Genomic DNA, 24,464 nt, shown 5'->3' with positions numbered 1-24,464 from the left:
AAAGTGAAGTGTTGTTTAACATGATAAAATGTGTTGTTAATGTATCAGTGTTTATACATTGATTTAACTTTATTCAAACTAGATATGTGAGCTGGAAAGGTGTGCATGTTGGTGGCCACATCTCAGGTGTAAAAATTCAGCTTTTTCATATATAAATACTTAACCTGCTTGCAAATTACAATATTTCACGCTCTAAATCTGGAGGTCTGGAATGATTGAAGGTCAGGAATGATCAAAGCACGAAATTTTGCATTCAGAAATAGTTGTCTCTGAAATAATTTATCGTTCCAAGTTGTACTAAAACGCTGTTGCTTTGAGGGGATTTGGATGGTTTTTCTTAAAGCCTCTATACTAATGGCTGAAGTAGGAAAGACAAGATTAAAAAAACCTACTTATTTTTAGATGTACATGGAGAGAGGCAGATTTTCATAAGTCTAGATATAAAAATGTGAGACCAGAACACTTCCCTTAGATTAGGGTATAGCTATTCCCTGTTATACAGTAATGGTTTTAATGATATTGCTCATGCTGCTTTTTCTTTCCACATCCATGTCAAAGTGCCATGGAAACCTTTCACCTCAGTTGGTTTTCTGTTTGTTTTCTGTTCCCTGGAACAAAAACATTCCAGGCAATGAAAGCTCAGGTAGGCATCAAAGTAATTGCTTTCCTTGTAAGATGTATTTTCTTCTCTGGGATTATGAGATCTTGAAGAGTGAAGAGAAAGAAGTAGAGGTTTTATTGCTGAGTAATCATTAGTCACTCTCAGAACATTTTCCCTTTTGAAGTAACTGCATTGAAACTGCTATTTAACCAGCCATTATTAACAGCAAGGTGCAGCAAATGCTGAGGAGTGCCAGTGGGTCTAGCACTTCAGTTCTGAAGTACTTGTTCTATGCAGAATCTGTACATACATCGGCATCAGGAAAGGCAATTTTAAGTTAATATCACAATTTCTGCTCCTCTAATCTTAGTAGTACTGTATCACTGAAGTTCCATAAAAAGCCTGTATGTAAAACCTAGTCAGAATGTTTGAAATCTTTCATAGTTGGTAGTTTTCATTAATAACTTATTATTTTAAATGCAGTCAAAGTTTAGGGGTTTCTTTCTGAAATATGGTCAAACATGGTGCTCTTGATGCTGCATGCAGCTGCTTCTGTCCTGGTTACCTGCAGCTTTCCAGTAATTTCTTTACTATTTGCATGTTTGTGTAGAAGTCTGTGGCCTTATTAATAAGGCAGTTACATTTCCTTTTGTGCATATATATAGTACTGAGCACTGGACTTGTACAGCAATACAGCTGTGATTTTTCAGAATACATACTTGACACTATAATGACAGGAGAAACAGAAGGATTTGGCAGATAGCACTTTTTGGGGTTTTTTTTTTGTTTTATTTGGACAACCATATAATTTATTTAAGCTGAGGATAAATATATCCAGCCTTGAGGTTATCTGTAATTATGTTTTTAGCATCAGTTTAATTAATCAAGGAATATTTTTTGTTCAGATTTAAATAGACTAAATATGATAATTTAGTCATCTGGAATCTTGTTAAAATGGGTAAAATAGTATAGTATTGATTGTATTGCTAAATAAATGTCTGAATTGTTTGTGTTTCATGCCTTTTTCATCTGTCAGTGGCAGCCATGCCTCAGTACTATATATTAGATTCAACGCCTGTGTAACTTTCAGTTTTGTTTCAGTTGCAGCCTTGTTTTGCATCCAAATTGCTCTCTTTTTTAGCGACAGTTGAGATTGTTCAGAACTGTACAAGACTGTTCAGAACTGTACAAGATTGTCTCCACTGTAGCACTACCATGTAAAGCTGAAAACTGCATAAACAGGATTTATCTTTTACTTACATAGAACCCAAAAATTAAATTGTGCGTTAAATATAATAGCATTTTTCAAGATGAGAATCCTGCATTTAAAAAAATCTTGCGATGTGTTCTCTCTGACAGAAATCTTGTGTTTCAGTGCCTGACTAATCTCTGCCTTGCTGATGCTATTGAATGAGCTTTGTATGTGAAAGCTCCACTAATCCTTGTACTTACTGTTTGAATGTTTGCTACAGGAAGCGAGCAGCTGCAAAGCATCTAATAGAGCGCTACTACCACCAGTTAACCGAGGGCTGTGGAAATGAAGCCTGCACGAATGAATTTTGTGCTTCCTGTCCAACTTTTCTCCGAATGGATAACAATGCAGCAGCCATTAAGGCCCTCGAGCTTTATAAGATTAATGCAAAACTCTGTGATCCTCATCCCTCCAAGAAAGGAACGAGCTCAGCTTACCTAGAAAACAATTCCAAAGGTGCCCATAACAATTCCTGCACTGACAGAAAAATGAACAAGAAGGAAATGCAAGGCCCGAGAGATGACTTTAAAGGTAAGATGTTTACAATTTTCATAAAATAAAACACATTTCATATGCACAAGTACAAGCCAACAGAATTCATTCTGGTGGTGTTCTGCTGACTTTAGTAAAATAGAATATTAGACAATTGAATATTTTCCTATGGATTCAGAAAAATGCATGGATTAAGGCTGAACACTGATTCCAAATCTAGATCTTGACTACATCTCTGTTAAAATAAACATGCATTTGTTGTCTTACAAGAATAGAGATTTTTGCAAATATGGAAAAGTTTTAAGTGCTGTTGTATGACTCTTTTAGTTTTGCTAGTTTCATAGTTATTCTGCAGTTAATAAATTATAAACATTATTCTTGAACTAATTTCAGATCCTATGTTGAGAAACTTAACAGATCAAATAAATAATGCAGTAAGTGATAGGCAATACATTCACCAAGCTTAAAAATGTTTGAGCACAGTTATTATTAAGCCAGTGTAAAATGAAATACTGTTCTGTGCATATGTTTTCCAACTTCTGTTTAGCTTTTCAAGCAATCTGTAATAGTAAATACATACTAATAGAATAATGTTAGTTGTCACCTTAACCCATGATGCAAACACGTCCACAAACCAGGCCAAATGGTTTTTAAAACCATTAACCTTTGAGCAGCCCACCTTTGAGTGTTGTGGCAAAAAGTGATAGAAACACAAGTCCAGATTCATTTATTTTAGCTAAAGCTGAATTTTTTTACTAATTTACAGCAAAGATTTAAAAAACCCTACAGAATTAGCAATAAAACATAGTGCTGTGTTATAAGCAACCCAAGATATTCCAGCACCAGTTTCTTCTTTATCTGATGCAAGGATAAATTTGTACCCAAATTACTTATGATCTGAATAAGCAGAGAGGCAAACATTAGGAAGGGGAAAGGGAAGGAAATGTAGCATTAGATGAGCAAGAGGCACATTAAGTCTGTTTTGTGTTTTTCCTCTTGATTTTTTTTGTATTATTAATGGAGATTTTCAGATACAGAATTTTCCTTATTCTGTCTAACCATCCCCTCTCCCCAAGGCAGATACCTAAGAGTCTTCTGAACCTACCTCCAGAGACAGTCTGTTGGCTACAGCAGTGACTCAGACTTCCTCTCTTGGAGCATCCCAAGTATTGACATTCCTTTGTAGCTGTATAGACAGAGAGCTTTTAATGCATTCTTAAAGCTCATCTGAGGCTTAGTTACCTTTGAAATTGGGTGATGTCTAAGGAATCTAGCACTCTGAATTTTTTTAAGGTCTGCTACAACAGTTGCTGGAAAATCTGCAGCAAAGTTTAGCAAAGCCGAGGAAAAGGATGTGCAGCTTCCTTATATGCTTGACATAGAATTAAAAGTTCTTAAGAAATTGAAAGAAATATGCTTCAGAAATAGTTAAATTACTTTTCTGGAGTTCTTGAAATACTAAAACCTTTAAAAGAGTGAATGAGGAAATTCCTGTTGAAGTATGGAAATCTGAAATTTATAATATTGTTGAATTGTCAGCATGTGCTGATAATTTTTATGCTATGGATAATGTCTGTGGTCCAGAGTCAATGAACTTGAGACTCTGGTCCTCATTTTGAGGAGCCATGTCATGGAATATCATCTGTATCAGCAGGTAAATTTGTCTTAACACAAGAAAATTAAGACTTCTTTTAAGACAAGTTTTGCTTCCTGAGCATGCACTGCAGCAGATAAAAATAGATGTTGTAAAGTCCTTTCAAAATGTTTTCAGTAGAGCTGGTTTTTTAACAGGACAGATAGTAGTTTTGAGATTTGTCAGTGTCTTCAGATTGGAAGTCTATCTAAGCTGAAGACATAAGCCCAGCCTTTCCTGTGTTACATGTGCTCTGAGAGTGGCTTGGGGTTCTGTGAAAGTCAATAGGTTGTCTGTCTTTGCATCATCTAATTTGTATTTTTAATTTAATGACTTCTTGGAATGAGTATCAGTGTAGGTAATCACATTTCAAAATATTTTGATGTACAACATGTTTATTAAACATTTTTATTAAAATCATACACTTCTTTCTGCAGAGGTAGGTGGTTCTAGCATGGTTGGTGAATACAATTTTGAGATTTTTCTCTAGAGATGCTATTAAACTGATTATGTTTTAGTTCTAAATTATGTGTCAGTTCAGAAGAATCTGCTTAAACTAGAATAACGTTTTAGGGTCTGATCATGTTTACAGTAATTCTACTGTAAATCCTCACCTGATGTGAAAGCACCTGTGGGTTCTGTTTGAGAACTAACATAGAAAGCTATAAATAATGTTTTATTTCTTTTTTCTAAAGAGAAAGGAAGATTTCAAATAACAAATAGACTCTTCGAATGACTTATTTTGTATCAGGAGTTTGGGGAGAGGGAGAACAGACAGGTATTTGGAACAGATGATGTGTGTAAACCATCTTGTTCCTCTGAATAACATGTTGATTAGTATACCCAAGTTGCTTATCTTAGTGAGGCCTAATGTACAAAGACATAATCTACATGCCACACTGTATGTGTAATTTAGAAGGCAGCCTGAATTTCAGAGCATATATTGAGGAGTTTGGGAAGGTTTTCAGGCATCAATTTAGTCTAAAACCAGTTGCAGAAAGCATTAAAAAGAGAAATAAGAAATCTTATATTCCCATTAACATACAACAAAACAAGTGATTGCGTCTTTTCTTCAAGGTCTGCTTTGAAAAAGGAGGTTGATACAGTCTAGTTTGTTTAGTTTAATGACTTACACTTTAACTATGCAGATTTACCAGAAGACTGTATTGTCACAGCCTTATTCATTAAGGCTTTTAAAGTTTAAGCCTCTTACTGATTGCACTTGTTTAGACAATACAGTACTGTTAACTACCTAATGTAGTTAATTGGCTGCAAAACAGTTTCACTATTGTGCACATTCTCTGATTGACATTCATGAATAAAATATTTTACTAAGTCAGTGAATGAAGTAATGATTTTTCATGCTAATGAAATTAGAAAGTATCTGTCTTGAATTTATTCAGTACTGACATTGTTTTTGCAGTTTCAGTGATGATATGACACACAGGTTTCTTAGCTAGGGCAAACCAGAAGTATATTATCTTTTTAATTTTTATATTAGTAAAACTAATATCTTTATCTTTTTATAGATGTGACCTTCCTAACAGAAGACAAGATATATGAAATTCTTGAACTATGTCGAGAAAAAGAGGATTATTCCCCTTTAATCCGGGTGATTGGGAGAGTGTTTTCTAGTGCTGAAGCACTGGTACAGAGTTTCCGAAAAACCAAGCAGCACACCAAGGAGGAGCTCAAGTCTCTTCAAGGAAAGGATGAAGACAAAGATGAAGATGAAAAGGAAAAAGCTGCCTGTTCGGCTGCTGCTATGGAAGAGGATTCTGGTGCATCATCATCTTCATCATCAAGAATAGGTGATAGCACACAGGGAGATAATAACCTCCAAAAACTAGGCCCAGATGAAGTGTCTGTAGATATTGAAGCAGTCAGGCGGGTCTATGATAGGTTACTTTCTAATGAAAAAATAGAAACTGCCTTTTTAAATGCACTTGTGTACTTGTCACCTAATGTGGAATGTGACTTGACTTACCATAATGTGTACTCTCGGGATCCTAACTATCTGAATTTGTTTATTATCGTTATGGAGAATGGCAATCTTCATAGCCCAGAATATCTGGAAATGGCTCTACCATTGTTTTGCAAAGCAATGAGCAAACTGCCCCTTGCAGCTCAAGCAAAACTGGTCAGATTGTGGTCTAAGTACAGAGCAGATCAAATTCGCAGAATGATGGAAACATTTCAGCAGCTTATTACTTACAAAGTCATAAGCAACGAGTTCAATAGTCGTAACCTAGTGAATGATGATGATGCTGTTGTTGCTGCTTCAAAGTGCTTGAAAATGGTTTACTATGCAAATGTAGTGGGAGGGGATGTGGATACGGATCATAACGAAGAGGAGGATGAAGAACCCATCCCAGAATCAAGTGAACTAACTCTTCAAGAGCTGTTGGGTGAGGAAAGAAGAAATAAAAAAGGTCCTCGAGTAGACCCCCTGGAAACTGAACTTGGTGTTAAAACTATAGATTGCAGAAAACCACTTATCCCTTTTGAAGAATTTATTAATGAACCACTGAATGATGTTCTAGAAATGGACAAAGACTACACCTTCTTCAAAGTAGAAACAGAGAATAAATTCTCATTTATGACCTGTCCCTTCATATTGAATGCTGTTACCAAGAACCTGGGATTGTATTATGACAATAGGATCCGGATGTACAGTGAGAGACGCATAACTGTGCTCTACAGCTTGGTTCAGGGCCAGCAGCTCAACCCCTACCTGCGGCTCAAGGTGCGGCGCGATCACATCATCGACGACGCGCTCGTCCGGGTAAGTCAGCAGCAGCGGGGCTTCTTGGCTCTGACCCGTGCAAACTGCGTGGGCTTGGAGGCACTGGGAAGGACTCTGTGTGAGTCACATAGACTAGGTTTCCTCCAGAAGAATCTCAGATAGCTTTATTGTTTGAATTCTAAGCATGGTGCTGGAGATTTTTATATTCATCAGAACTACTTCTGCAGATTTAGATGTCGTAAAGTATCAAATAGCTCTTATTCCCCATTATCAGATCCTGCACAGATCTTGATGGTGAGAGTAAGCAGCTGCTGCTTCCTTGTCCTCTGCACTGTCCTGAATGGTCTTCTGTTGGGTAGGGGTTTTCAGATGGAAGTTAAAATTAAAACATTTTAGTTGTGTACTCTTCTTGTGGACATAAAAATTCCTAGAAATAAAGCATTGTTTTAATTTGGTGCAAATACTGATATGACTGACAAAGGTAGAAAGACCTGTTAATACCAAAGAAGTGTGAGAGCAGCCTGTTTCTGAATCTGCTGACTTCTTCAATTAAAACTTAATGCCATTTGTTTATGCATTTTTTGAAGAAGGGAATCATACAGGATACAAACTATTTTACAGTAAATAGGTCCGTATAGGAACCTTAATATGTTCTCTATTTTAGGACCCATCCTTTTTTTTTTTTTTTTTGTTAAAGCTGGTAATTTTCAAAAACTCATTTTCCTGGGTTTTGTTATAAAAGCACAAGGTTTGCAAATTTTTAAATTTACCAACAGCTTTAAAACTTGTTACTGAAGACCTAGAGAGGTGTTTAGAGAGAGTTTGGGGAAATTACCTCATTTTGCCTCTCAGCCCAGCTGTTACTTGTACTTAAATTGAATGGGTGTAACTGCTAGTGAAAGTCAATTGTGAGAACCCTAAATAACCTCCTACTTTGATTTTTCTGTATGCCTAGGAATTTCCACCTTATTTTGCTGCTTCGTGGGAATTGCTGATATTATGATTTGTCAGGGAAAACATTTGTCTTCAATACCAAAAGAAAAAATGAAATTGTAGTACAGAAGTGGCTTCTGTGTGTAAACTCAACTTTGTATTAGGCAAATAAATATAAAAGTACGGTGTACCAGTTTTGTTTTTTTTTTTTTTAAGAATACTCTTTGTAGTTTCTCTACCTATCAGACTGACAGTTCTGTCCAGTTATATTTTGTCATATTACTGTAATGGAGTTTATTCCTTTGGACACATAAATACTGGAAAAAAAGGGAGGGATAATTCTTTCTCTTTAGGAAATGAAGAGGTAAAAGAGCATAAAAGCTAGTTTTAGTATATACTTTTCAATGTCAATTTAAGCAGAGCAAGAGCAAACCTTCCTCTTTATCTGATAATAAGAAAGAAAATCCATAAATATTAGAAAAGGCATTCTTTTACATACTGTTTGTTGTAGAAGTTGAAATCTTTGAGGACAAAAAAAAATATGCTTAGGTTAAAAGGCTTGTGGGCAACATCAAGTTGCAGCAAGGCCACAGCAGTCACTGCTGTGCACATTCTTGGCCTGTAGGAAGTTCAGAAAATTTAAATTAGATTAAGCTCAAACATACTAATCTAAATTATGATGCACTTGCAGCAGCTCTTGCTCAGCCTAGCAGCCTGAGTTACATGCCTGGGCAGTTGCCATGGATCCTCCTATGGCTGTTAATTGAAGCTGTCAGAGCATGCTAAATTATGGTGACCTGACTGTCAGAGCCACAAGGAAAGTAAGGATTTTAAACCGTTTATTTGGAGACAGAAAATAAAGGGAAAAGATAAAATTGTTCTACATTCAGGTAGTCTAAACTAAACTGTAGTGGTAGCCAAAAAGACCAAGTGCAGCCCAGGCATTTCTCAGAAGTGGAAAATGGGTTATATTCAGTAAAATGGAGATGAAGCACAGAGGTGCCATCCAAAGTGGAGGAAGGGAGTATGTGCTGTTTCAGAGATGCTACAAGGTTGCTGTTGTGGGATGATATGGAAGTAGGGAAAATTTTATTGTATTGGATGAAGTGGGTACAGAATCCACCTTTTAACTACTGATGTGTTTAACTGATGATACAAAGTATCGTAGCTCAGTGAATATATTTTAAATATTCCCCTGGAAGTGTTAGTGAATGGAATGCTCTAATGTTGCTGTTTGCCACAGTGTGCCTATTCTCTTTCATTTGTTTCTTCTCATTTTAATATCTGAAAAGATGCAGCAGAAATGCATTTTGGAAAGCTCAGAGTCTCTTCAAAGAAAATGTGAAGTCCCCTTAAGGGTAAAAACAATTATGGAGTTGAATGAGAAATACTGGTTTTTACAACTGGTAGCCCCTAGTTTTATTATCAGGAATCAGGCTTAACATAAGCAAAACAACATTTTGTTTTCCCCACTGTGTACCTCAGAAGGGTGGGTGTTTTTGCCCAGGACTTGTAACTCTTCATGAAAGAAAGATCCATCAAAAGTTAATGGACTTTATGAGCATTTTGGTGTGAGCCACACACAAACCTCGGGCAGTCTCGAAGCTGCAATTGTGCTGGTAGCTGGAAAGTTATTCCAGGGGAGATACTGCTCCACACTATTGTCTTTTGTCAGAAAGTGCCAATCTGCTCAAGAATTCCATGCTGCTGTTACTGGGAGTCTTTGCAATTGGTTCAGAAGTGATTTTAGTAATTTTCACAATTACTTCCTAATTGGTCTGAAATAGTTCTGGAGGAGGCTCTTCAGTCTTATGTCCTAAGCCTTAAAACAGTTTGCTCTGGCTCTGATGGGAATCTAAGATGGGTACCATGGGCTTCTGTAGCAGTACTGACAGCATCAAATCTAAGTGAAAGCTGCACTGGATCACTTTGCATCAGGGTTGGCTGCTGGTTTGGGTGTACAATATTGACCTTAGGAAGAGTCTCACTGAAAAATACCAGAAAGATCTTTCAAAGATAATAATATTCATTAGTGAAAGTATATCTTATATCTGTTCAGTGACAAATATTTCTGAACATGCTTAACATACATGTAATTAATTATGAGTACCAACATATTTACCCTCGAATTTAATATGTTTTGAACTTCAAAGGTTTGAATATTTACAGACTTGTAACTACTATTTATGTCACTAGACCTGTGTCTTGACAGAAAAGTCAGTGAAACTTTTTTGAGTATCTATGGAATAACTGCTAACTTCCTGATAAAAACATTTTCAAAAATATTGATGAAAATGAGGTTGAGATAGTTTTATTCATATTTTCCTTATTGATGTTGAATATTTTTCAAACAAATATTTTGATCAGCCTTTGCAATTTCTTGCAAACACACTAAATATTGGCTTTCTGCTGATCAGTTGAGCTGATAAAGTCATTACCAAGCTATTTTTCTCCTATCAATACTTAATATTTTAGGTTTTAGAATTCAATATGTATATATTCTCACTTCTTGGACTTCAGTAAGGCAAATATGAACACTGGTAAGTGATTTTTTTTGTTACTGTTAACATCATAGGACTTTTTTCCTTCTAAGTACTTGAAGCAATACTTTTTAAATACCTTGAAGGCATTATCTTGTTTAAAGTTGATTGTTGAGAGAATCTTAGTTCCCTAAAACACATACATCTAAGGAAAAATTTTATTTACAAATTTCTTGTTCAATTTCTTTGCATATATGAAACTTGCCTCAGAAACTTATTTTTTCTTTTTTATTGGAAATGATGTAATGAAACCTCTTTCTTTGTAGTATATACTTATTGTATACTTACTTCTATGTATGTTAGTCTGAAAAGTCACCTGGGAACAGGGGTGAAATGTTAGAATTTGTAACACTTTGGTCCCCACTTTTTTTAAGGAAGTCTGGTATTTGGGACTTGGTAGCTCAATTGCAGTTCCTGAAGGTAGTTAGCATGCTTTTTACTGTCTAGCAGATTTAATAGGTTAGCTGCACTGCTGAGTCACCTAGTGTGAGTGTGGTAGTAATGAAAGGAAGTACCTCCTTAAATCCTCTCTTCTGCCTTTTCATTCCCCAAGAACTATTCCTTTTGTCCTTCAGAGTTTACTCTTCCCCCACCCCCATGGCCCAGGTTAAATGTGGCGTTCTTCTCAGGTAGCAGTAATTTAAAGGGCGTGAGTTATGACACACAACTTCTGCAAGTGAAAACACGGTGGATTCCTTCAGCAGAATCAGGCTTGTACTTGGCTTGCAAATTAGAAACTCACTTTGACAAATTGCACGTGGAATGCAGGCAGCTAGTGGGCAGCAACCCTCTCCTGCTTGAAAATGTCTCTGCTGAGTGTTTTGATGAGCAAAACTCTTCTGTGACACCTGAACCCAGTAGGCAGATTCTCTCCTGTATTAGCAGCAAAGTACTTCAGGAGATTTGACGTTTCAGACCACATTGAAGTTTGTGTGTTCATATGAAAATGTCAGCCCTGGTATGCACTGGTTGGGTGCAGAGCATGTGGCTGTTGATGTGTGCAGACGCCAAATGCATGAACTGTAAAAAACAACCAGCTGGAGCAAAGGCTGCTTTGTCACTGTAACTATTACTTTCCATGCTGCTTTTTGGAAAAATGTGTTGACCAACTTATGTCATGATGTGTCACTGGTACTTTCAAGCTTAAATTAGCTGTGTTCTGTCATTTTTCTGTCTAGTGTGGCAAGCATTCCTGTCTCTGCCTTAAAGAGAACCTTTATGTTATGATAGATCTTAAGGTGGTTTGTGATCATTTTTAACTGAATAGAAATTAGTTCAATTGCTGTCAATTTTAAGCAGATTGCCAAACACTGCACACAGGTGTTACATTAATATTTTAAATGTCATATTTCTGTCATTCCTGTCACATTCCTGTCTTTCAGGAAAGCAGTGTTATTCTGTAAACAAAGTAAAATCACCCAGTGTCTTAAGTTGTGGAACATTGCTGTGTTTCAGCAAACAAAATACTGATACTCTTTCTAACGTCATCTCTCAGCTTTCAGCTTTTCAGGTCATACATTCTTCTGCTGCTTTTGACATTTTTAGGAATTTTAGGCAGTCCCTGCTTTTTAGGAAGTCCCTGGAAAATGTAGTGGTTATTTCAATGACCTGGCCAATCAAACCATCATGACAGAAAACAACTTCTAAAACTTCAGTAATTCACACAGATGATTGTGTTTCCCTCACAGCATCTATGTTGACAAGGTTGAGATAGTTATGATTATTAAAAGCAAACAGAGGCAGGTCCCAAAACATCTAGGAATCAGAGAGCAATAAGTGAAGTTCATAATTCCCTCCTATAGAAACACTGCTGCAGTTCTGCTTAAATTCAGTGCCTCCTTGCAGTTGTGTTTGCTGCTGTTGCCCACTGAATTCAGTTTTTATTGCGAAGCATCAGTGTTGACACAGATACTCAAAGGAGCAGCTAAACCCACAACTTTGAGTTGAGCAGCTTAGCAGCATTTTCCTGCTTATAGAATCTACTTCAAGGAGCATCAGGCTTTGCTCAAAATACTGGATTTTTGATAATCCTTTATCTGACTCCCTTGCAGACATCCAGTGCACAGTTCTAATCTGCCTAGCCAGCATTGCTCAACTAAGTCTGTTTCCTTCCTCTTTTTATAGGCTGTTTTTGTCAGCCAAAAAATAATTTTGAAATTTCTTTAACTGCTCTATATGTATAATTATGAATACCTTCCTTAGTGTATTTCCATGACACGATAGAGCCTTCACACTATGACATAGTTTTGCTGTCCCAGAAGAAATGCAGAGACAGCATATGCTTTCTCAGAACTCATGAAAATTCATAAATCATGCAATATATTAAATTACTGGTGGTAAAGACTACAAAGCCAACAAAGTCTTGGCTGGGGAGGAAAAAACCACAGCTTTATTGCTGTTGGTTGTAAGTGGAAGGGATCCAAATAAGAGAATTTCTGTCTGTCCAGCCTGAACATTTAACCCGTATTTACAGTTTTAAAATAAATGCTGGTTCTCTGTTTTTCAAAAGTTGCAAGTTTTACTTGGAACGTGGATTGAGCTCCATTGTTGCCTTAGGAAAAGAAATTTTTGTACAGATGGCTTAGGTGGTACATAACTAAGTTTTTCTGAAAATGTTGTGGTTTGCTGATTGAAATATAGATTAATCTCACTTGCTGTCATTATTGGGGTCTTCATAGCTTGCCTTTGTGGTTTTTTAACTGACATTTATATGCTATGAAGTTACACTCCCTCACTTTCCAAATTTAGTTGTCAATACCAGGTAGTGGAATTTTTTCTCCACATACTCCTTTTGCATGGGGTGCTTCAAAGTCTTCAAGCCCGTTATGATAACCCAGCTCAGTCTGTAGCATCCTGCCCTGCTGCGCTGCTTGGATCATGTCTGGCTGACTTGGTAGCTAGCAGGAGAAAATGTGTCTTGCTGGTGGTGTGATTTTGTCAGTCCATAGTGTCATTGCTGCTGCCTTTACCCTCTCTGTTCTGTTCCTTTTTTACTTTACACTTCTGTAGTAAAATTCTGGGCTGTAATGAGCATTGACTTGTGTGGATAAGGTAGGGGAATGAAATTAAAAGTAAGGTTTAGCATGTTAAGGACATCTGCTGATAAGTACAATTTGCAGTAGCCCCCATCAGAGGCAAATCTCACAAGTAATATGGTCTTGGTAGAGGAGTATACAGGTCCATCTGTGTCTTAATTTAGTGCTGTTGAGTTTTCTTTGCCACATAGGCATGTTTAGGCTAATTGTGCTGCATATGTGTAACCAGTGTGGTTATGCTTTTAAGTAGCATATTTCTTACCAGCTGCAAAATATCCTTGCTTGACTTCTGATTTACTGAAAGGATACATTTCTGGTGTAAGCAAGTGAAGGACCTGGCAATGTGCACTTACAGCCCAGAAATCCAGCCATACCCTGGGCTGCATCAAAAGCAGCATGGCCAGCAGATCAAGGGAAGTGACTGTTCCCTGCTACTCTACCCTTGTGAGACTCCCCCGTGGAGTGCTGCATCCAGCTCTGGGTCCCCAGCATAAGAAGGATGTGGACCTGTTGGGTTGAGTCCAGACGAGGGATGCAAAAATGATCAGAGGGCTGGAGCACCTCTCCTATAAAGACAGGCTGGGAGAGTTGGGGTTGCTCAGCCAAAGAGAAGGCTCCTGGGAGACCCTGTAGAAACTTCCAGCACCTAAAGGGGCTGATGAGAACTGGAGAGGAAGTTTTACAAAGGCATGTAGTGATGGGACAATGGCAAATGACCTCATATGATAGAGGAGAGGTTTAGATTAGATATCAAGAAGAAATTCTTTGCTGCGAAGGTGGAGAGGCACTGCAGCAGGTTGCCCAGGAAAGTTGGCAATGTCCCATCCCTGGAACTATTTATGGCCATGGTAGATGGGGCTTTGAGCAAGCTGGTTTACTGGAATGTGTCCCAGCCCATGGCAGAAGGGTTGGAACTAATGATCTTTCCAGGTCCCTTCCAGCTCAAACTATTTTGTGATTCTGTGGCCTCTAATGGCCTTTATATAGACTTGAAACCCTTGTAAAATGTCAGACTTTCAATTTGGTCTGAACTGAATTTTCAATTTCACAGCAGCAATGCAGTAAATCTGTTTAAAGGCACTGAAGAAATAAGAGCAAGAGAGTTTTGAGACTTCATTAGGATCAAGAAGAGGTAGTTGATTTGACTGTAATACTAGTGTCTTTTTTGTTCTTAGGTTTTTTTCCCCAGCTCTTTGTTTGAGAGATGCAAGTACTCCTCAAAGGCTTGTTTTCTGTCTCCCCCTCTGAAAACATATCTGTGTAATCCCTTCACAAAGCCGTTTATTGTCAAACATGTAGATCATATTGCAGAATCTTCATTGTCAGATGAATTTAATTATCCCAGTAATACATCTTCTTTTCTTCTTTTTTCTGTGAATTGTGTGCAACACAATGATAGCTTGTTTTAAATAACTGCTTAAAAGAATAGAAATAAGAATGCTAACAGCCAGTGAGCTTTAATGGGCTGACAGATCAGTTCTGTGGTAAGTTTCTTGCTGTGTATCCCTAGATTGTAAAACATGTTTAGAGCGGTTTAGGGTTACTATTGATTTCTCTTATTTTACTGTTGGGATTTGTGCTCGCTTTCTTCTTAAATTTGGCGGGTATTTTTATTTTCATTATTTGTTACTAAACTATTCTAGTAAACAGATTTACTAATTAAATTTTTCTGTCTCTTCACTCAATAGCTAGAGATGATTGCCATGGAAAATCCTGCAGACTTGAAGAAGCAATTGTATGTTGAATTTGAAGGAGAGCAAGGGGTAGATGAAGGAGGTGTTTCCAAAGAATTTTTTCAACTGGTTGTGGAAGAAATCTTCAATCCAGATATCGGTATGTGTTCTAATAATTTTCTGGTTTAATAGATTTTTCTCACAAAAGGTTGGCCTGGATGATCTTCCAGACTGGATTGTTCTATGTTTATGCTTTTTGTATCCACTGCTGTTTCTCTCTGAAGCTCTCCAGGTTCATTGATGGTCAGCAGAGTATTTGCCAGACCTTGAGGCTCACTGTGTTGCCAGCAGTCATCCTTCTAAAGGAGGAATGATGGAAGGAGTAACTGTGTATAGTTAATGGGAACCATCATTACTTGTTTGGATACAAATCAGTAGTACAGGGTTTCCTTGCTGGGCTCCTTTGTTTGTTCTCTCACATTTCTCCTCCCTTTGCTTTGTAATTAGCTTCTAGAATTAGTAATCAAACCAAAAGGGAAGAGCTTCTGCAATAAAACAAGAGTCAGACTGTGGGAGTTTTTGAGTTACTTCCTTCACTTCCTCCAGCTTAATAAATCTGATAGTCTCAGTTCTGCAGATCCAAAGTGTCACAGCAGTGTCAAATTTGATTGTAGTTAAAGAACCAACAGTAATTTGATATATTAAAGCCAAAATTTTACATTTGTGTTTTGGCAGTCATATTTCCATCATATTCTTGCTCCCTGCACCAATCATTTATGCAAGAACATGCCTCTTTTAGTGTGCAACTTGTCTGCTACTCTGAAAAGATGAAAATGTTATATTCATGTTAGAACAGCAATGAGACCTGCCAGGTTCCTATACTAATTCTGCATTTTTTGTGAAATATGATGTTACATTGTATTTCCTGTAATGGGTTCCATTAAAGAAGCCTAACAGCTCATGGCTGTTAATTTGGTTTCACTGTACTATTTTAAAAGATAAAGCTGCTGTTCTTGGCTTTGTGGCTTAGAAGATTGATGAAAATACACAGAAATCTATTTTGACTGGATTAGAAAGGAGGCATCAGTATCAAGTACCCAGAATCAGTAGCAAAATTCTGAACCTTGTCACTTGCTCTTCGCCATATGCAAACCAGTTCTTATAACAAGCAGTACAGAATCATAGACAAGTCTTACTCCCTCTGAAAAATGCTATTAACTTAAAGAGATTTGTAATCTGAATTAGCTTACTTTGAAGTGTGGTAAAATAAAGAACTTTTAGTACTTTAATTGATGAAATTTTATTTTCAACTCAAAATAAATACATTTTCAACTTGAGTTTATCTAAACAGAAGTTGTGTGGGTGTATTGAATTACTCTTTATTTAGTAGTGCTAAAGTGTGCTTAAGCTAAGATCCAAGCAGTGTGTATATACTCCTTGCATTTAAAGGTAGGTAATATATTAGAAATGTATGCATGTGTTAAGTTTCACTTCTGTATTAAAAATGTAAAAAAAGTATGCACATATTTTGTATTTATAGTGATTCGGGGGGGGAAGCTTTTTAGTGGCTTTTGGCAGAAATGTGTGCAGTATAGCAGTTCATGTATGCACCAAATATACCATGAGTGACTTTTGTTGATTATAAATGCTTTCTTTACCTGAGAAAACAGAGGGGATCCTTTAAGTGGAATTTAAAATGTCTGTCTTCAATAGGTATATTTGGAGAGATTTATATTGTTATTATAGTTTCTTTGACTTTTTGAGTATTTTGATAATAAACTACCTTAAAATTTTACTCAAAGGAGGCAACAACTCAGAAGAATACTGGTAAAGGAATAAGTGATAACTTCCTATAACTTCAAGGGCAATTGTTTTCGCCCTTCTTGAAGATTCCAGTTTCTTCTGGTGTTTCATTATGATTTTAATGTACTGTAGTCTTAATTTTGGTAAGGGAGTGAAATACTGTATTGCACCTGAAAGGGTTTCCAGATCTGAGTAAATTGGTGATGCTTCCTTATTAGATGTTTGCTGGAGTTGTTGGTTTTGACAGTTTAACTTTTCCATCATATTCCAAAAGGTTCAAGTCATTGCTTTATGTACCAGTAATCCAGAAGTTACTCCAGTTGGTTCAGAAAATGGCATACAGGATTCTATATAATGTTTGGCCTATATATGCCTGAGTTGCTCATCCATTTCTGGTTTCCAGTTGCCTTATCTGATGGGTCAGTCTGCTATTTGTGTGCTCCCCTAATGGCTGACCCAGGCCATGTCACTTGCTGAGATACATAATCCATTCTGGGGAATACCCAGAGACTGAATGAGCTTGGAGTTTATTGTCTTACATGGAATGAGGAAAGAGTCTTAATCTCTTGGCTGAAGATAATATTTTCAGTCTTCAGAATAATTTTGTGTTCATGTGGCTTTGTAATCAGTTTGTACATCTGCATAGGTTGTAAACAAGAGTATCTTTTAAGAGCTGACAAGATAAATCCTTGTGGCAAATGTAGTTGATATTCTTCACATGGATCTGACATGGTGTGTTAAGAGAAGGAGCTTGGGGCAGTTTTTCTTAGGCTCTGCCGGAAAATTATGACAGCTGTACGAGCAGCAGGTTATTGGGACTGTGCCTGTCCAGGGTGGTCTCTCTGTCACCTTAAGTCTATGGGGTTTGCATTTATTTTGTTTCAGTGTCTGGTCAGGTAAGCTATGGATTTTATTGTGGATGTTATTTATATATAAATAATATTTATATAAATAATTTATAGCCTGTGCACTCCAGTTTCATAAACAAGAGCTATCTTGTGTCTTGCTCCAGCCAAAAGGGTAAGACACTCTGCCTGTCTCTTGTCTTCACATTTTCTCCCTGCAACTTCTGGCATGTGCCAGTTCAACTGTTTGTTGAAGTCTTCAGTGCTCAGCTCATGAGCTAGGCAGGAAATCGGTCTCCTGAAATAGTGATGTGAATGAGAGAAGCAAAACCACTCTCTTCAGACAGTCACAAGCTGTTAAAATTGCAGACCCTTCTGTGATGCCAAGGTCCATTTTCCTCTCAAGTTAAGATGTGTTTAATAGCTGCAGTAACAATGGTCCTTGAAACAAGCAAACAAATCTCTTGGGCATCTAACTCTAAAATCATGGGTGATGGTCAATCCCTGCTCCATCGTCATAGCTTCCAGTTAAGTAGTAGGGCTGCATCTAGTCCTGTTCCTTTGCTGGAACTGGCCTTTGAGGACAGGCTGTCACTTCTTAGTAATTAGAGTCCTTCGGGGTTGTTTCATCCACATGTCTTTAACTGTGTTCTTTTCTTGTACTGCTGTATTTATCAGAGTCAGAATCACTGTTATCAGAGTGCTGCTGGTTCCTCAGTAGAGGAGGGGATGAAAGCTTGTGTACATGCAGCTCCAGTGAATGTTGCAGATATTGTATCACAGGTCTCTTGTGGGCTTTCAGTGGTCATGTAACAGTATTTTGAGCAGCTCCCATTACCCTAAGTAATTTCTCTTTGCCATTCAATTCAGTATAATGTTAAGTTAAATATTGCTTAAAGGCTAGTGCAAATGGGTTTATAATGGTATGTTTTATGTGCCATTTTTATTGAATTGTAGCCATAATTGGTTTTATTTTTTTTTTTTAACAGGGATGTTCACATATGATGAGTCTACAAAACTGTTTTGGTTTAATCCGTCCTCTTTTGAAACTGAGGGTCAGTTTACCCTGATTGGCATAGTACTGGGACTGGCTATTTACAACAACTGTATACTGGATGTACATTTCCCCATGGTTGTCTACAGGAAGCTAATGGGCAAAAAAGGAACTTTCCGTGATCTGGCAGACTCTCATCCTGTAAGTTCCTTCTGTTCTTTGAGTTAAATAGTGCAGTTTCCCTGCAATAATTTAATCTGTATTTCAGTTAAACACAGGATCACTGTCAGAAGTGAAAGTGAAGTAACCAGTGACTTGCATTCCCAGTCTGTATTTGTTAAAATAAATTCATAAGCAAGCAAACTTCTTGCTACCTTTGGTTTGGAGGAGGCAAAATTGTAACATCAATTAATAGGGCTCAGTATCGATAAATTTGGGGTTTTTTGCTACATAAACTCCCAAATGTTACTAAGAATTATTAAGCATAAACAAGCATTTCTCTTCCCAAAGAGACAAGTAAAATTAGGCTGTTTATAGCTATTTGTAGAAGTAAATTTCTACCCAAAAAAAAGTGCAAGTAAGAATAAATATGCAAAGATGTGATATTCTTACTGGTTTTTGTCTAAAGCAAGAGACAGATGAGGCAGTTTGTGAATATCCCTACAGTTAATGAATATCCAGTGATCAGTGTCCATTTTCACACAGCCATTCCCAACCAGTGGCTGTACACAAGCACTGAGCTGTGCATGTGCTTTTTTAGATAGAGCACACGTGTGTGTGCAGGATGTCTTGGCCCTGCTGCACCTGCAGTCAGAGATCACCAGTGGCTTCTCCTCCTGGTGCTGGTAGGAGTTGTTAGCAAGCTTCATTTAGTTTCAAACCATGGATGCTTCCCTTTTATAAGCAGTTATACAAAATCTTCATCTTTTCAAAAAAGATTAGTAAAATGATAGTGTCTGAAAAGAACTTGGCTTTCATGTTTGAAAATGAGGTGTGTTTAATCAATATGTTATCTTGTCTGCTTTGGATAGCTACATACAACAGCATGCCAGATTTGACCAGTTTCTCTGTATAATGTTGAGAAATAGTGCCCTGAGTTTCCTCTGACTTTTATTACATACTCAAAACTTTTTGTGACCAAAAAAAGTGAATCTATTTCTATGGAACAGGGCAGTCAGTGCTTTTCCTAATTTTTCTCCCCTGTTCTTATGTTTCTCCTCTAATACCTATGGTGATTTATTTTAAAATAATCCTTTTTTAACTCTTTGTATTCTCATATGACTTAAACTTCAGAGCTTCTCAAGCCTAAAATAAAATTCACAATAGTGAATTTCTCCCAGTGTTTTTACTAATGCTGTAGAGCATGGAGAATAGGATGTTCACCAGCCATCATCACCAATGGTTCCAAGTCCAGTGATTTTTCAGTGCAAGGTCCTTTTTAAAGGTTCTGTGGAAGAATCAAAAACACACAGATAGTGAGAGGTTGAGGCTTACATGTAAACTTTCATATTTCAGTTTGAACATTTGGGCGAAATTTATTTTTCTACTTCACTATAAAAATACAGTTGCACACAGTTGTTGCTGCCACCTTTGCTTTGTATTCTTTAGCCCTACGCCTCTATTGCAGCCAAATAATTGTTCCTTTGCTGCATAGGCTTTGGTTTCCAGGAGAGTCTTGGGCTTTTCCTAAGGCATAGCAGCGAGGAAACCTGGTTGCTCCTTTACATAGAGCAAACTCTTACAGGTAATTTCAGATTCCACTTGGTAAATTCTCATCAAACCTGTGATTTTTTTGGTTCATAAATGTCCTTGTGTTAAAACTGCCCCATCTGTGTTGCTTCAAGATTACTTCCTAGTTGGTTTCAGTTTTAAATAAGAAGTAGAAGATAAAAGCCCGCTGTCTGAATTTTATCTGGTATAAAATACTGGGGTTTCTTTGATTTTTAACTCATAAATGTTCCCCTTACTCGTGTAACATATTCTAGATGCCTAAAGTAAAGACAGATTCAAAAGACTTGAGATGTTATTAAAGGCTCTTAAGCTGCAGGTTTGACCATTGCATCTTGGAAGATTGGTAGGTACTAAAAGGCTCTTTTAAGGGAGTTATCACTGATTACTGTGTTTCTTTTTTATCTTTTTTACCTTAATATCTTCTGTTGTTTCTCTTTACAGATACTGAGCTTAATAAGTGATTGTTTGGAGAGATTTTTAGGTGACTTCTGTCATAGAATATAACAACCCTGTTTTGAGGCGGGTGGTTTCATGTCTTCATGTATTACTTAGTGGAATTTTTCAAAGCTTATTTTTGACAGACATGTATTTCTTATTCTGTTAGGTTCTGTATCAGAGTTTGAGAGACTTACTGGAGTATGAAGGAAGTGTGGAAGATGATATGATGATAACGTTTCAAATATCTCACACGGATCTCTTTGGCAATCCAATGATGCATGATTTAAAGGAAAACGGTGATAAAATTCCTATTACAAATGAGAACAGAAAGGTACATTCAGCTTTTTAAACAGCATCTGGAGTTCTTTGATATCCTGTGTGTAGAATTATGTAGAACCCTACAAAGGTTTGGTCTCATTTATAATTTTTAAGTTTAAAATGCTTTTAAAATAGCACAGTGTGGTTGTGAACAGAAAAGGTTTCTCTTAAAGAAAGCATTGGTACATGGATACATAGCTACTGGGGGGGATGTTTGACCTGTTTGAGCAGTATTTGAGACTTGTTCTTTTGTGTTGCTGAATAAAAACTGAGCTCAGATAATTTACATAGCATTACAGAATTATATGTATTTTGGGGTCTTGTTTTTTTGGGAGGTACTTCAAGTGGCATGTGTTGAAAAACTAAGGTTTTTTGGGGGTTATTTCTTTGCAGGAATTTGTCAATCTGTATGCTGACTATATACTCAATAAATCAGTAGAAAAGCAGTTCAAGGCCTTTCGGAGAGGATTCCACATGGTGACCAATGAATCTCCTTTGAAATATTTATTTAGACCAGAGGAAATTGAATTACTTATTTGTGGAAGTAGGGTAAGAATTTTGAATATACACTAGAAGAGTGGAGCTTTTTTTAATACTGAGTGTATAATTAGTGGTCATTTTTAAAAATATCATCTTCTTACAGAATTTAGATTTTCAAGCACTAGAAGAAACTACAGAATATGATGGTGGCTATACAAGAGACTCTCTTATTATTAGGTAATTCTTTCGAATTTTGTAAAGATAAAAGTACTTCATCTGCTTGTTTCTTCATAATGATTTTAATATTGTAAGATTTAGTATTTTTTGTAGTACTGGAGATGCAAATGTCTTATGTGTAATTTTTCGTTTCTCAAGTATTTTCATTACAGAAGAGGAGATGGTATAAGCATTGTTGAATCAGTGCAATTCCTTAGGAAATAGGAATAATAACATAGCTGCAGGACACAGCCAAATAATGTTTAAAGACAGTTAAACTGCAGTGTTTAGTAATATTTCTGATTTCTATTTCTGAATCTCATTTATTGGTAAATACATTCCGAGAGTTTTGGTTAATGAATGCAACCTGTAAACTTGATGTTAAGACTGATTAGAATTATTACACCTTCAAAGCTCAATTACTTTTGAAATTCTTATTTATACCAAAGAAAGTTTACAGTTTATTTATCTTTTAATTTCTTCTTTAATAGGGAATTCTGGGAAATAGTCCATTCATTTACAGATGAACAGAAAAGACTCTTCTTACAGTTTACAACAGGCACAGACAGAGCCCCTGTGGGAGGACTTGGAAAGTTAAAGATGATCATAGCCAAAAATGGCCCAGATACAGAGAGGTAAAAAAAAATAAATTCTACATTTTGCTTCTTTTTTTATAAATGGAAATGAATTATGTGCTTTTACATTATTAACCTTGTTAAATCTGAAAGTTGGATCTATAAGGAAAGTTTATTTTCTTCAAATTCATTATTTTTCGACTTGTAAAATAGAGATGTATTTCTTTTGCATGTTCCAAAATCTGAATTCTTGTATTTTTTGTCCCACAGGTTACCTACATCTCACACATGCTTTAATGTACTTTTGCTTCCGGAGTACTCAAGCAAAGAAAAGCTTAAAGAAAGATTATTGAAGGCCATCACATATGCCAAAGGATTTGGCATGCTGTAATAAGTATAACAAAAGGGATTTAAAAATGATGGTGATGATGTCCCTGTCCAAAAAGGCCATAAGATAGTGAGCTACAGTAGTCACCTGTGTTTGTGCCTCCCTTCTTTACTGGGGACATTGGGCTGGAACAGCAGATTTCAGCTGCTTATATGAACAAAATCTTTATTTTTTCTTTTAGCGTGAAAGTGTTACATATTCTTTCACTTGTATGTACAGAGAGGTTTTCCTGAATATTTATTTTAAGGGTTAAATCACTTTTGCTTGTGTTTATTACTGCTTGAAGTTGAGCCTTTTTGAGTATTTACAAGAAAACAAACTGTACTCTCCCAAGGAAAATATTGCCATCATTTGTAGACCATGTAACCTTCAAGTATGTGCTATATTTTTGTCCCTGTATCTAATCAAATCAAGAACTGTACTTTTTGAAGAGTTTGCTTTTGAAACTTGAAGTCTTGAAAAACAGTGTGATGCAATTACTGCTGTTCTAGCCCCCAAAGAGTTTCTGTGCAAAATCTTAAGAATCAATAAAGATGGAAGGGAGAACTTGGAATGTTAAATTGCAGCCTTGAGAACTTTACTTTAGTCACAGCACAACAATTAAAATTCATTTCACTATATGTTGTCTTCACATGTCTTGTAATAAACTGTGTTTTTAATTAGGAAACATTTCTTAGCATATGAAAGGGTAGAAATTTTAGTTACTTTTTTAAAAAAAGAAGTTTACTGGGGAAAGTGCATTTTCAACTGAACAGCTTTAGAGTAGGGAGTGAAGTGTCTGGAAAAAAAGATAGGAAGTTTTTGCTATATTATAAACAAAGCATGTGGAAGTGCACTTAAAATGAAGTTCTATTCTTAATTGCCTATTATGTTGACATTTAAAATAGACAATCCAAAGTCTTCCCTACATGTTATGTCATCATTTATTTAATGAATCATTTTTCCTACCTATCAAGGCACATGATCAGTGTTGCACCATAGTCTAAAGGGATGGCTACTGTATTTTAATCTCATCTAACAATAAGCAAAATTGAACAATATTAAACGTGAGGCCTACTTCATGTTGTACACTTCCAACCATTAAATAAACTGTTAGAAAGTAAGTACTAAGGTTATGTTCATCTACTACATAAAGTATTCAGTAGGTTTTTAATTTAACTCTACAAATCATATCAGAAATAAATCCTTTACCTTTCTTAGTCTGTGTTTAATGTTAATTTCTCCTGTTGCAATATATGATGAAGGGATTCTGCATTTGTGAGTGCAGATGGAACTGGCATATCTCTTTTCCAATACAAGCTGCAGCGGGCGTGCAGAGCTGAGCTTGTGCCTTGACAGTTGCTATACTGGCTACTACCGATCAAACCCGTGACTGTGTGGAATTGGCATTAAAAGGCTTAGTTTTGAAATCATTGGAAAAAGAAAAGATGTCTTTCAGGACTATTTTAATAAATTCTTTCTAGTAATAGAAACAGACAACTGTTATGTAACTATGATGCTGAATAAAACAATGACCTTTTTTCACCATGGTTCAGTGAAAAAGAAAACAAGTTACTTTCTTACTTTGATAAATTAGATATTAAATGGTTTGATTAGATGTTGTTGTAGTACTGAATAATTTGAAGATTGCAGGTATGGAAAGCTCTCCACAAGTGAACTGTAGTGATGTGGGGCCCAGCCATGTTCCCCTCTCAAATTCAAGCCAATGCCAGATGGCCCGGACACGGGACTGAAACGTACTGGGGAGGGAAAGGTGCTGTCTGTCTTCTGG

General features: G+C 36.6%; 1 protein-coding gene across 6 annotated transcripts in view; it reads left to right on the top strand.

Moving 5' to 3' along the window:
- UBE3A (ubiquitin protein ligase E3A) overlaps positions 1-24,217 on the top strand; it is a 53,250-nt gene extending 29,033 nt beyond the window's left edge. For all 6 annotated transcript variants that reach the window (XM_064711250.1, XM_064711226.1, XM_064711233.1 and 3 more), the window contains 9 exons: positions 2,074-2,384; positions 5,508-6,763; positions 14,921-15,065; positions 18,543-18,748; positions 20,883-21,047; positions 21,428-21,583; positions 21,678-21,751; positions 22,222-22,365; positions 22,576-24,217. In XM_064711250.1, the coding sequence (XP_064567320.1) occupies positions 2,074-2,384; positions 5,508-6,763; positions 14,921-15,065; positions 18,543-18,748; positions 20,883-21,047; positions 21,428-21,583; positions 21,678-21,751; positions 22,222-22,365; positions 22,576-22,696 (2,578 nt within the window). In that variant the 3' untranslated portion in view covers positions 22,697-24,217. The remainder of the gene's footprint in view (positions 1-2,073; positions 2,385-5,507; positions 6,764-14,920; positions 15,066-18,542; positions 18,749-20,882; positions 21,048-21,427; positions 21,584-21,677; positions 21,752-22,221; positions 22,366-22,575) is intronic.
- Positions 24,218-24,464: the final 247 nt, after the last annotated feature.

The sequence above is a fragment of the Zonotrichia leucophrys genome, chromosome 1 (assembly GCF_028769735.1).
Source record: "Zonotrichia leucophrys gambelii isolate GWCS_2022_RI chromosome 1, RI_Zleu_2.0, whole genome shotgun sequence".
Lineage (NCBI taxonomy): Eukaryota > Metazoa > Chordata > Aves > Passeriformes > Passerellidae > Zonotrichia > Zonotrichia leucophrys.
Note: the sequence above shows the minus strand (reverse complement) of the source record. Positions and strands in the feature narration are given on the sequence as shown.